This window comes from Littorina saxatilis, linkage group LG8 (assembly GCF_037325665.1).
Source record: "Littorina saxatilis isolate snail1 linkage group LG8, US_GU_Lsax_2.0, whole genome shotgun sequence".
Lineage (NCBI taxonomy): Eukaryota > Metazoa > Mollusca > Gastropoda > Littorinimorpha > Littorinidae > Littorina > Littorina saxatilis.
In genome coordinates this window covers 11,468,409-11,482,148 of record NC_090252.1, presented here as the reverse complement: position 1 = coordinate 11,482,148, position 13,740 = coordinate 11,468,409, and the positions used below count along the sequence as shown (strand labels likewise).

At 40.4% G+C, this 13,740-nt stretch overlaps 1 protein-coding gene and 1 long non-coding RNA gene across 3 annotated transcripts; one reads left to right on the top strand and one right to left on the bottom strand.

Annotated features, from left to right (window-relative positions):
• Positions 1 to 792: 792 nt before the first annotated feature.
• On the top strand, positions 793 to 10,036 carry LOC138972781 (uncharacterized). Of its 2 annotated transcripts, none has more exons than XM_070345451.1 (6): positions 793 to 912; positions 1,433 to 1,674; positions 3,892 to 4,107; positions 5,393 to 5,431; positions 5,722 to 5,833; positions 7,428 to 10,036. In XM_070345451.1, the coding sequence occupies exons 2-6, from the start codon at positions 1,443 to 1,445 to the stop codon at positions 7,738 to 7,740; spliced, it is 912 nt and encodes a 303-aa protein (XP_070201552.1). In that variant the 5' UTR covers positions 793 to 912; positions 1,433 to 1,442; the 3' UTR covers positions 7,741 to 10,036. The 2 variants fall into 2 exon arrangements, with proteins under 2 accessions (XP_070201552.1, XP_070201553.1); XM_070345452.1 differs by having other exon boundaries at positions 819 to 912; positions 1,437 to 1,674.
• A 1,460-nt stretch (positions 10,037 to 11,496) lies between these two features.
• Positions 11,497 to 13,529, bottom strand: LOC138972782 (uncharacterized). Its single transcript, XR_011457752.1, has 2 exons — positions 13,276 to 13,529; positions 11,497 to 12,014 (listed from the first exon to the last, which is right to left on the bottom strand). It is a non-coding gene; the product is annotated as an uncharacterized lncRNA (long non-coding RNA).
• Positions 13,530 to 13,740: the final 211 nt, after the last annotated feature.

Here is a 13,740-nt window from a genome sequence, read left to right as displayed (position 1 = left end):
TTTTATTTTTATTTATTTTATTTTTTTATTATTGTTTTTTATACTTTACTTTTAAGTACACTTGACTTGCTGTTTGTTGCTTCCTTTTCATCATCCGTTATTATCGTTATGACATCATCATCATTACCATTATTTCTATTTTCATATTTCTATTGCTGTTATTGTATTTAATAGTATCAAATACTATAACTTTTTCTTTGCCTTTAAATGCCATTTATTATCATATGTACGATTATTTTTGCCGTCAACCTCTTTTGCTCTTATACTGTTTTCATGTCTGTTTTGTATTCATGTTAGTTAGCAAGGACAGATTGTAAGACGAGGCAACGCCTAAAATCTCCATTCTTCTGTAATAAAGTTTAATCAATCAATCAATCTCTCTCTCTCTCTCTCTCTCTCTCTCTCTCTCTCTCTCTCTCTCTCGCTCTCGCTTCCTCTCTCTCTCTCTCTCTCTCTCTCTCTCTCTCTCTCTCTCTCTCTCTCTCTCTCTCTCTCTCTCTCTGTCTCTCTGTTTGTTTGTCTGCTGGTCTGTTTGTCTCAACAACAACAACAACAACAACGAAACACCCGACCACCATCACCACCACCACTACCACCACCGACACTACCACTGCAAACATGAATTCTTATAATATGAAATGTCAGAACAAACGCACTTACTTCGAAAATTAACCGCTTTTGCAACGGTATTACAGTGATTCAGTACGGCAACATTACTTTCGATAAAGCAAAATTACATTCCTGCGCCTGTGTCGTCTATCAATACCTGTTCGTTTTTCCCCAGAAATGTTGATTTCCCGGGTGATAAAGACAGCTCGGGTATGACTAGAACACGCAAGGCCTACATCACCGGTAACACAGCTTCAAACGTTAGCGGGTACATTTTAACATCCACTTCAAACTGTAAAACAGGTAAGATGTGTATATCTTGCAGTGGCTATGTGCATATCACCTATCGTTAGATAATTTAAGTTTTCATTATGTTGTCAGGTGTAGTTTTATTCCAAAATGACTACAGTACGGTTACACTGACTGGCTTTGAAAGGTCTTTTGTGTACATTTTGCGCGCGAGACGATCGTGCCTGCTTGATAATGCAGCTAGCATTAGCTTTCAAGGTCGTTTAAGACTGTGACAATTTCTCTGTGTGTGTGTGTGTGTGTGTGTGTGTGTGTGTGTGTGTGTGTGTGTGTGTGTGCGTGTGTGTGTGTGTGTGTGAGAGAGAGAGAGAGAGAGAGTGTGTTAGAGAGAGAGAGAGAGAGAGAGAGAGAGAGAGACAGACAGACAGACAGACAGCCAGACAGACAGCTAGACAGACAGACAGACAGACAGGCAGACAGACAGGCAGACAGCCAGTCAGTCAGTCAAACAACCAAACAGCCAGACCACATTGTACAAGTTGTTAAGAACATTGTTTGTTTTATTCCTGTTCAGAGAGGCCTGGATGCTTATCAAAATGGCTACCCTCCAAAGACTCTCATTCCTACTGTCAACACTTGTCATTAGCCACATTTCCGTTGTAGACTCTCAGTCACCAATCACATGTGTGGCTGGGGTGTACAAAACTGGCGAAAAGGCGAACGTCACTTGTCTGTTTAACGAAGACATTACCACTGGCAATAATGAAGGGGTTTACATTTCACGACGTGCCTTCGATACTTCAACGCAAACTGAGGGTACACATTTTAAATTTTACTTTCTGATTTGTAATGTGATGTGTTACGCTTACCCTAATCACAGAAGCGGTTACTTGATGTATTTGGGCACGTATTCAAAAGAAAATTAGTGTAAGTTCTGGAGTTTTGTTTTAGGTGTAGGCCTACTCACCTCAAGTAAAGTGCTTGTCCATTAACAAAAACGCATTTGCTCTCCTTTGGAATTACTGTTTGTTGTATGTATCGTTAGTTCTAGCAGTGTCATGATAAAGAACATGTAATTGTGACCCTCCACCACGGAATGAGTCGCATGTCACCTTTGCATGATTTTCATATTTGTACATTTTCCTAACGAGTTTTTTATGCTCTATCCAGTGGTGAAAACCGTTTTATAAAAGAGCAAACACTGTTTGAGTTATAAGCCTGTGACTAAGGTGACCCTCACACTGTTACCAGACACTCCCCGGACTTATATTAAGCCTAGCGCAGAACCGCGCGAGGTGACATGCGACTCATTTCGTGGTGGAGGGTCACGTATTTCCCTTGCAATTGTTTGTGTTTGTTTTCTGGCCTTTGTGATGCGTTGACCGTTTACCCATTTCCCATTGATTGATTTCCTGATTGATTAAATGATTGATTAGTTTGTAGGTTAGTTGGTTGATCATTTGTTTTGTTGATTGATGTGTTTATTAATTGCACTTTAAATCCTCTCAGTGAGTGTTTGCATTATTGTTATGTGTGCATGACACCCTGTTCCTGTCTCTATATTGTTATGTGAGTATGACACCCTGTTCCTGTCTCTATATTGTTATGTGTGTATGACACCCTGTTCCTGTCTCTATATTGTTATGTGTGTATGACACCCTGTTCCTGTCTCTATATTGTTATGTGTGCATGACACCCTGTTCCTGTCTCTATATTGTTATGTGTGTATGACACCCTGTTCCTGTCTCTATGTTGTTATGTGTGTATGACACCCTGTTCCTGTCTCTATATTGTTATGTGTGTATGACTCCCTGTTCCTGTCTCTATATTGTTATGTGTGTATGACACCCTGTTCCTGTCTCTATATTGTTATGTGTGTATGACTCCCTGTTCCTGTCTCTATATTGTTATGTGTGTATGACACCCTGTTCCTGTCTCTATATTGTTATGTGTGCATGACACCCTGTTCCTGTCTCTATATTGTTATGTGTGCATGACACCCTGTTCCTGTCTCTATATTGTTATGTGTGTATGACTCCCTGTTCCTGTCTCTATATTGTTATGTGTGTATGACACCCTGTTCCTGTCTCTATATTGTTATGTGTGTATGACACCCTGTTCCTGTCTCTATATTGTTATGTGTGTATGACACCCTGTTCCTGTCTCTATATTGTTATGTGTGTATGACACCCTGTTCCTGTCTCTATATTGTTATGTGTGCATGACACCCTGTTCCTGTCTCTATATTGTTATGTGTGTATGACACCCTGTTCCTGTCTCTATATTGTTATGTGTGCATGACTCCCTGTTCCTGTCTCTATATTGTTATGTGTGCATGACACCCTGTTCCTGTCTCTATATTGTTATGTGTGCATGACACCCTGTTCCTGTCTCTATCTGAACGAGTCAAAACAGTTCCATTCGCAGTTCTTATATATGTCGTGCCAAATTCACGTAATTGCCGAATTCGCGGAATCGGCAACATTTTTGCCCATTTCGCGTAATCGGCGAAACGCTGCCCATTACGCGAAATCGGCAGCGTTTTGCCGAAAACGCGTAAAGGCTTCTAAAATTTGCCCATTTTGAGAAATCAGCAGCCACTTTTTGGTTTTAAAGTTCTCAAATGCCTGAGATATCATCACACTTAGACAACTAGATACTCGAATGGATAGATATTGCAATAATCGATCAGTTATGGCAAGTTATTGCAAAAAATGTAGTTTTCGTGCATTTCCGGAGTCATGCTCGACACAGACCAACATAGACCATACAAAACATAATAGGGAGGTAAAACAATGTTAATGCAATGTTCTGGTGACACAAAAAGTAACAGACTGGCTGTCGCTTTTGTGAAATGGGCACATTTTAGAGGCCTTTCCGCATTTTCGGCAAAACGCTGCCGATTTCACGTAATGGGCAGCGTTTTGCCGATTACGCGAAATGGGCAAAAATGTTGCCGATTCCGCGAATTCGGCAATTCCGTGAATTTGGCACGACATATACATTGATTTTATTTTCTCATATCTGAATCAGGCAAAGAGGTTTTGAAGTGCAGCTTCACTGGGAACACAGTGTCATTATGTGAGGCAGAAGATGGTTATCGCTTCGTCGATTTCCAGAAAAGCAGTCTAAAAATGGAGATTTCCGACGTCTCAGAAAACTTTCAAGGAAGCTATACATGCAATGTTATTCCTTCAGATGAATCTGCAATACAAAGGACAAAGCATGCATGTATTCTTCTTGTAAATGGTAAGTGCCACTGTTGAAAACATGATGGTATTGAACAAAGTTTTTTTTAGGCAAATCAGCTTGGGCAGCTTTGTTTTTGGATTACGAGTGCTGGCAGAAATGATGATGATGTTAGATACTCAGGTAAACCACTTTGCTGAAAAACATTCGGTACATGTTGCTAGGAATGGATGAAATAATAGTAACACTAGTTTACCAGGGTTTAACAGGCATTCTATTTCGTTTTGGACATTAAATGATACCATTTGAAGAAACCATACATAGTTGCATTTATTGATCAAGAAAATAAGTTAATACTGCAAACTTTTTGTGGGTTGTTTTTTTCTCGGGGTTGGTGAGTGCTACCACTGGGAGAAACCATTGTTATGTTAGTGTATTGGGCAAACGAGTAAGTATACAGGCATTATGTCTGTTCAGGCTGACAGGAAACATCTTTATTTTGATAACACTTTCTGGTATGTCGCATACCAGCATAACTAATGTCTCAAATGACTGGATATGTCACTTGTATTTGACTACATGTGTTGGCACAAAGCTCTGGAAGTTTGAAGGCAATGTGTTAAGGAGGTCATGCCATGAATTGTCTTTTTGTCTTAGTACCCGCCAAAACAGCTTCAGAAACGGCCTTTGGTAGCTTCTGAATGTAACATACACCGTTCAGCATGCCATAGTGTTACTGTTAGACAAGACCAAAACTGGCTGTTTTAGGTAAACATTCGATTGTTCTTTTCATTCACATGCAGATGTGTTCAGTTTTAGCTATTTTCATATTTTGCATTATGTTCTTTAATAGTACAACTTCTCATAATTATTAGATTGCATAAGCTTATAATTATGAACTTGCTTGTTCCGTTTTATTTTATTTTATTATGTTTTCTAATATGGTATAATGAAACTTGGTATTACTATATTTTGTATGATATTATGTTATAAGATATATTTCGCTTCTTACATTTTATTTCCAAGTGATTATATTTAACAGTTATTTAGTAATTCTGTAAATTAATGTTAAAGAAACAATAAGAACAAAAACAAAGTGATAGTTAATACTGACAGACAGCCATGTGTGTGTGCAGACTAGGAATGTATACTATAATTATGATTGATATAGTTTTGTTCAAGTTGCAGGCATCCGGTTGCTTGCATAAGTTAAATGTCCATGTTCATATACAATGTAATATAGTGTGCATTCAATAAGAGTGTATTAACACCAAGAAACAACATAACGTTAACATTAACAATACACACATCTATATTTCTTTTGTTTTGTTTTGTCATTGTCCAGGAGCTCACGCAACACAACTAGTCGATGAAAGAACATGTGGTGAGTATAACAATTACTACAGCCGTGCTGTAACTAAAAGGAATACAAACGAACTGCAATCACCCTGCTAAATATGATCACATCATTTTTATTTTTATTGTTTTGTTATGAAATAGCATAAACCTCAAACAATTAAGCTATAAACTTCAAACTGTCAACTCCTTAACCCATATCGTCAATGTTTACCAAATATGAAGTGATTCGCTGACAAATACCATTAGTTAGTATAGCATTTTAGAAGGTTGAATTGTTGGTGGCTCACCATGTACTTGATATATCGTCTTTTTCAGAGAATGGGTGCTCAGCTGTGCAAGTCAATCTGGCTCTGCTAATTATCCTGTTGCTTGGCGTTATCCTGATCTTCTTGTTAGTTGGCTTCAAATTGAAATGGTTTTCGTGCAGGTGAGTGAGATGGAGTCAGTTAGGGATCTTTAACGTCACCCTAATTTAATATTTATATGTAAAGCGCTTAGAGAACGGCAAGCGCTGTATAAATCTCCCCATACAATACAATGCAATACTATTTTAGGGTTGAATTCGAGTTCAATGAGACCTGCAACGTTGTAAGTTCAGTTTACACAGAAACGCTCTGTGTGTGTGTGTGTGTGTGTGTGTGTGTGTGTGTGTGTGTGTGTGTGTGTGTGTGTGTGTGTGTGTTCGTGTGTGTGTGTTCGTGTGTGTGTGTGTGTGTGTGTGTGTGTGTATGTGCGTGTGTGTGTGTGTGCGTGTGTGTGTGTATGTGAGTGTGTGTGTGTGTGTGTGTGTATGTGTGGGTGTGTGTGTATGTGTGTGTGTGTGTGCGTGTATGCGTGTATGTGTGTATGTGTGTAAGTGGGCTATCTCCCGATATAACCCCGTCGGTTCAATCTTCAAATGGTTCAAAACTACAAACACCGTACCGGTTATAGGTCACACTTTTTTAGTGGAAAATGCTTCGACGCCGGAGCGGGTACTGGACCCAGTGCCGTTGTAGTGCAAGTGCACTACAAAGTACACTTGCACTACAACGGCACTGGGTCCAGTACCCGCTCCGGCGTCGACGCATTTTCCACTAAAAAGTGCACAAAATTTGACCTATTTCGTCGCCTATAGGGGACGGAAAGAATGTCATTTCAATGGTGTGATGACATTCTTTCCGTCACGTGACGTTATCCCGTTGTAGGAATCCATAACCGGTACGGTGTTTGTAGTTTTGAACCATTTGAAGATTGAACCGACGGGGTTATATCGGGAGATTGCCTCTGTGTGTGTGTGTGTGTGTGTGTGTGTGTGTGTGTGTGTGTGTGTGTGTGTGTGTCTACCGCATTTATCACAACTGCATAGTTTTCTGCATGGTCAATGGGAGATAATCTGCTCTTGTGAGTGTATGCTTTGGTGTGTTTGAAGTTTACAAACTCTTGAAAGCCAGCTCTTGGTGACAAATCTCTACTTCTTATCCTGTCTTTGTCTATCTCCTGTTCATCTAGTCTTAGGTTTGATTGTATGTCATCTCATTTTCATATTTGATAATGTTCTCATATATTAATTATGTATTCAAAAGCTTAGTTTAAGTCATGTTTTTTTTTCTAAATGTGTCCATCATTCGTAATGTAGCTATGGATGCATTAATGTATCGATATGTGTCGTTTGTTTTCTTTGTGTTCTCATTCATTCACTTATTCCCTTTTTTTACATTCCGTTATTCATGTCATGAATAATGTGTTCGTTGTGAGTTTGTTTGTCCATTCACTCATTCATTGTTATTTTGTATGTGTGTGTGTGTGTGTGTGTGTGTGTGTGTGTGTGTGTGTGTGTGTGTGTGTGTGTGTGTGTGTGTGTGTGTGTGTGTGTGTGTGTGCGTATGTGTGTTTGTGTTTGTGTGTTTTATTCCTTTATTGATTCATTTCTTTACTTAACGTTTATTTCTGTATTTTTTTTATTTCTTTATCAAATTATATATGTTTTTGCTCAATCATTTATGTGCGTAATAATTCTGTAACGGTTTTCGTGTCTTCAGCAAAGTGGTCAGCAGTCTTAGTCGCAAGAGGACAGACGATGCAGAGGGAGGTGTCCAAGAATTGGAACACCTAAATCAACCAGACGAAACAGAAGCAGCAGCGATTGAGAAAGATCAGCCTTCCACGCCTATGCCTAGTCCCTCTCCTAATACTAGCTCTGGAGCAGAAGGCAAACAGCACGACGAAGAAAGCAAAGATGACAGCCATATTGAAGAAGGTGGTGTTGCAGAGAATGCGGGAGCTGAAAACCAGAGTGAAATGCGTGATGAAAGCAGAGCTGCACCCAAGCGGAGTGGTTGTGTTGTGCAGTGACCCGGCAATAGCTGTGGCCAAACTGTATACATGCTGCGACAATTGTGTTATCGTGTGTTTTGAGAAGTGTTGACAATGGCGATTTCTATTTGCTTTTAAAGGTGGTCGTCTACATGTTTGCTTTTTTTTCAATAATCTTATGGTTAGATTTCGCTAAAAAGTTATGTCAGATGATGAATGAACCATGGGGAAAAAAGTTATAGAAAAAAAATATATGTAAAATAATAATTTTATTTTTGGGTAGCGTGACTCACGCTTCCAATATTTTGTTTTCTGTTTGCTGAGAACACGTGCTTTGCCTAAAAATACTGACCAATCAAATTGATGTCACTATGCTTATAGCCACGCCCAAACAAGTGCAGCAACAGTTTGACACTGGAGCGCTGTCCACGCTTTTTTTAAACGCACGAAATGCACGGGATTTGAGAGGAGTTTTGCGCTTGGCATTTTCCAAATAAGAATATCCTACTATGAGTACTACGCTGGAATACTACAATGAATTTTCAAACGGCTACACTGGCTTCGTCTTTCCTGATCGAAAGGGGGTGTATTGCTGATATTTGTAGATAATAGACTCTGCATATTAATGGTCAAATGGCGATTTCGGTATAAAAATATAGACAAGGACCTTTAACACAAAGCCAAGCCAAATCCCTAGTGAACTAAAGAACTGAAAGCTAAATGAAAAGAGTGAGTGCACAGAAGGGGATCGTTTCGGCCTGGTTGCAATCGCATGAAAGCAGACACAATTTCGGTAACTTGTTCAATTACAGTAGCATTGACAGGTTTCCATTTGAAAATGTTCGGTGATGATCATGGATTGACACCTTCCCCAATCCTAACCAAAGCCCTCCGTCACTTTAATTCGCTCCACGAACATCATCTCAAAGTTTAGAATTAAAGCCTAACGATGTGTAAAATGTAATGTCCTTTAGCAACGACAGTTGAAAATCCAAATGGCTCCTGCACGTTTTAAGAAAATTGCCTCCGGTTTCTTTAAACAATAATAAACAAGAACATTGCTGTCATGGATACCCAGCCAGGAAGGTCATATTACTGTACTACGTTGCAAGCCCCTGGAGCAAATTTTTGATTAGTGCTTTTGTGAACAAGAAACAATTAACAAGTGGCTCTATCCCATCTCCCCCCTTTCCCCGTCGCGATATAACCTTCGAGGTTGAGAACGACGTTAAACACCAAATAAAAAAAGAAATAATGGATACCCAAAAGTATGTGTCCTGTTGGTAAGCACAGAGGCGTTTCATTTTCTTGACATTTTTGTGTTAATCATAATTACATGTAAGAGAAGACGCACAAATTGACACGCTGTTTTGACTTGTCAAATTGTTTGTCTTTAAGTGCTAAAATACATCACTATACTAGCACCCCCAAAGTATTACTCATTAAGCCAAATTCTTGTTCTTAGTAAATAGCAACTTGTGTACTTGTTACATGCCAAAGAGTGTGTTTTGACACACACAACAATTATTTTGAAAAATGCATGGTCTACAGCTCAAGTTACTTTATCCCCAAAATGCTCATTCTACCGCATATCAGATATATTTAGTCCTGTTTCTGTGTCCTCCAATGTCCCACACAAGTAAATTAGGACGTTTTTATTTTGGCGGTGGGAATAGCTTCTTCTTCTTATTCTTATTCTTCTTCTGCGTTCGTGGGCTGAAACTCCCACGTACACTCGTGTTTTTTTGCACGAGTGGAATTTTACGTGTATGACCGTTTTTTACCCCGCCATTTAGGCAGCCATACGCCGTTTTCGGAGGAAGCATGCTGGGTATTTTCGTGTTTCTATAACCCACCGAACTCTGACATGGATTACAGGATCTTTTTCGTGCGCACTTGGTCTTGTGCTTGCGTGTACACACGGGGGTGTTCGGACACCGAGGAGAGTCTGCACACAAAGTTGACTCTGAGAAATAAATCTCTCGCCGAACGTGGGGACGAACTCACGCTGACAGCGGCCAACTGGATACAAATCCAGCGCGCTACCGACTGAGCTACATCGCGGCCCGGTGGGACTAGCAAGTGGTGGAAGTCGCACCATTGTTGTTGTTGTTGTTGTTTGTGTTTCTCCCATGTCACTTTTGAGTTCCTTTTTGTAGTAGTTTTTGTGTGGTCTTTCTTGTGTGCTTCTTTGCTTTGTTTTGTTTTGTTGTCAATCAATCAATCAATCAATCAATCAATGAGTCTTATATCGCGCATATTCCGTGGGTACAGTTCTAGGCGCTCTGCAGTGATGCCGTGTGAGATGAAATTTTATACGGCCAGTAGATTGCATCCATTTCGGCGCATATTTACCTTTCACGGCCTATTATTCCAAGTCACACGGGTATAGGTAGACAATTATTAACTGTGCCTAAGCAATTTTGCCAGGAAAGACCCTTTTGTCAATCGTGGGATCTTTAACGTGCACACCCAATGTAGTGTACACGGGGGGAGGTTCGGACACCGAAGAGAGTCTGCACACAAAGTTGACTCTGTGAAATAAATTTCCGCCGAACCTGGGATCGAACTCACGCTGACAGCGGCCAACTGAATACAAATCCAGCGCGCTACCAACTGAGCTATATCCCCGCCTGTTGTCTGTCTGTCTGTCTGTCTGTCTGTCTGCCTGCCTGCCTGCCTGCCTGACTGTCTGTCTGTCTGTCTGCCTGCCTACCTGCCTGTCTGTCTGTCTGCCTGCCTGCCTGCCTGCCTGCCTGTCTGTCTGTCTGCCTGTCTGCCTGCCTGCCTGCCTGTCTGTCTGTCTGCCTGCCTGCCTGCCTGTCTGTCTGTCTGTCTGTCTGTCTCCTCCAATGTCCCACACTTTAGGCATAGTCTGTTCTCTTTTGGTATGTTAGTATATCTCACCGTTTCAATGTTCAAGTCATACGCACTTATTCTAAGTTTACACAATGCTTGCTTGTATTTTGTATCTGCTATTGATAAGTATGCTGCGGTTTGATAACCTTTTTACTGCAGTTTTGTAAAATATTAATGTGGATGAGCTGTTTACTTTTTCTTTCCAGTATTCAATTCATGTTGCTTCTATTTTGTCCGATATTATATATCTTAATCTTCTTATGCTAAATGCAAGCTGCTTCTTTCCAACGTGATTTAACCCCAACATTAGTCGACTCTGTTTAACAAATGATACCCATGGATCATTATCTTGTGAATTTCTATATATATATATATATGATCATATATCACTCTCAAGTGAGATGTCTTCGAAAGGTCTAAAATGACATGTAATGACATTATATATGGTTATTGGGAATCCTCCCAATTATCCTTAGGCTGGAAGCAACATAGCTTTCTTGTGTACTCCCACAATCTGTTTGCAGAATTTGGAAAGACTTTTTTTGTAATGAAATGCATTGTGTGTGTGTGTGTGTGTGTGTGTGTGTGTGTGTGTGTGTGTGTGTGTATGTGTGTGTGTGTGTGTGTGTGTGTGTGTGTGTGTGTGTGTGTGTGTGTGTGTGTGTGTGTGTGTGTGTGTGCGAGACTTGTGGCACCCATAGTCGCCGCTGTGCTGGGCACAGTGTCCCCACACGTAAGTAATAACGCAAAACAGGATGCTGGTTTCCTTCACTTTAATTTGACGAATGCGACAGGTGTAATTTAAGCTGAAATGAGCGGTAACACTGCACTCGTTGTTTTAGGTTTCAGAACGTGTAACCGTGTTGTGCATATTACATAAGTCCATTACCCCCCCCCCCCCCCTCCCACTAAATAAAACAAATAAAGAGACACAGATAAGAGCAGCATTATTACACTTTGGTACACGAACATCTGTTTAAAAGAATACACCTTTGAACATACCATCATACATGTTCACGGTAAACTTTGCATTTAAATCAGTTTTGACAATTACAAAAGTGTAGTCTACATGTTTCAGAGTGTTCATATGAGCGTTATATTTACATACAGATTCCCTTTGCGGCATACATCAAATGCTCCAAATCAGAAATGGGTTTCATTCCGTACACACATCCTGGTTCTTCTGGGGCATTGCTTTGTCTTTGTTCGTTGTATTTCAGGCCGTTTCCGCCACATGATAACAGTATATTCTCTTCCTTCTTCTGGTTGTCTACCATTGCATAGAACATCATGTGTCGTTCGTACTTCTCGTCTTGCTTGTACTCTCCGAAACGTCTTTCTGGATCGTTGGTTGCCCCCACACGGTCAAACGTGTTCTGTGTTGTAAGAATTTGCAGGTCTAACAGGGTAATCATGCTTGGTTTAGACATTGATGTGTAGGTATGGGCCTGCCGCTGAAATAGAGAGAGAGTTGGAGTTTAGTCTTTAGAAGAACCCAACGGACATAATCGCGAGCCAGTCTACACTTGCGCTTGTAAACACACAGCCACACACACACACACACACACACACACACACACACACACACACACACACACATACACACACACACACAGACACACAAACATTGTATTCTCTCTCTCGCTCTCTCTCTCTCTCTCTCTCTCTCTCTCTCTCTCTCTCTCTTTCTCTCTCTCTCTCTCGCTATCTCTCTCTCCCTCTCTCTCTCTCTCTCTCTCTCTCTCTCTCTCTCTCTCTCTCCCTCTCTCTCTCTCTCTCTCTCTCTCTCTCTCTCTGTCAAAAGGGTAGACAAAGACAATCAAAAACCCATTAAGTCATCTGTTTGCTATTATTGACCCTTCTCCCTGCTAACGCATACTTTTTCACACGCACACAATGTCACGAGTTATACCCTATTAAATTAATATTAAACACACACTGCTGACCAACGACAAGTCTATGAAACATACAATCTATGAACCCGCCTAATCGTGTTGCACTTGTAATGTTAAATCAAGCTTCCAATCACACTCATAAGCTTTTGAAAATGATAGTATTAAAACAGGGCGGACAGAAAGACACAGAACACAACAAACAGATGTCCATCCCATTTGATTCAATAACTCATACAATCCCTGTAACCACGAAATACCTCGCAGTGTCCTGGATAGGATGCATAATTTCCAAAGAAACTCACTGTTATAGACTTCTCTCGGTCCGTTCAGGTCTGCGTCAGTTCACGTTATGACTGATCACCAAGGTATACTCACTAAAACTACGTGTCGCATTGCACACCCGCCACGTGGCACTTTTGCGTCTGTTTATAAACCTAACGTGAGCATCCCTCAAAATGAAGTGACGCTATTTTTAGACCGCTAAGATTGAAAGATGTAACCTTAATAACATCCAGATTTAAACAAAACCATTAGAAAAGCATGTACAAAAGTGCTTGTTTCTGCACATGGAAAGCCGTGGTCTTTTCGCTCCATCTTAATCAGGATTTCGCCCTAAACATTCGTGTCACACAGCTCTCGTTAAAGTATGCGATACATGGCTCTCTGCCACACCGAGCAACATGGCGCATATTAGCCTCACATCGACCGGTCATGATTATAACATATTTCTCGCTAAAAAAAAAAAAAAAGAACACAATAAACCAAACACAGCAATTCGTTTCTTAACAACAACTCTGCTGAATAAAACCATTGCACTCACCATGGAGTTGAACTTTCAAAGCCAAAACAAACTCTACATCAGCAGCTAACAACGGTCTTCTCCATTAATGGGAGCCTTCGCTAAGAATGTTGGGAACTATGTCGTCACTCGAAAGGGAAATTATGAAGGGAAGCAACTCAGAACCTTCTGGCCTATACACCTTTGACGAGGTTATCTCCCGTCCTCCACATCAATATGAGAGCATTGAAAAGGTGGATCGAAACAGAATAAAATTACTGTAATTGGATGAGGTCATGTACACTATAATGATGATTATGATGATGATGATAATGATGATGATTTTTGTTTGTTTGTTTGTTTGTTTGTTTGCTTAACGCCCAGCCGACCACGAAGGGCCATATCAGGGCGGTAATGATGATGATGATGATGATGATGATGATGATGATGATGATGATGATGATGATGATGATGATGATGATGATGATGATGCCTACGACGATGCTT

Coding starts and splice junctions, on each gene's coding strand:
- LOC138972781 (XM_070345451.1), top strand. CDS start 1,443: ATGCTTATCAAAATGGCTACCCTCCAAAGACTCTCATTCCTACTGTCA. Junction 4,108..5,392: donor ATGTATTCTTCTTGTAAATG/GTAAGTGCCACT, acceptor GTCATTGTCCAG/GAGCTCACGCAACACAACTA. Junction 5,834..7,427: donor TTGAAATGGTTTTCGTGCAG/GTGAGTGAGATG, acceptor TCGTGTCTTCAG/CAAAGTGGTCAGCAGTCTTA.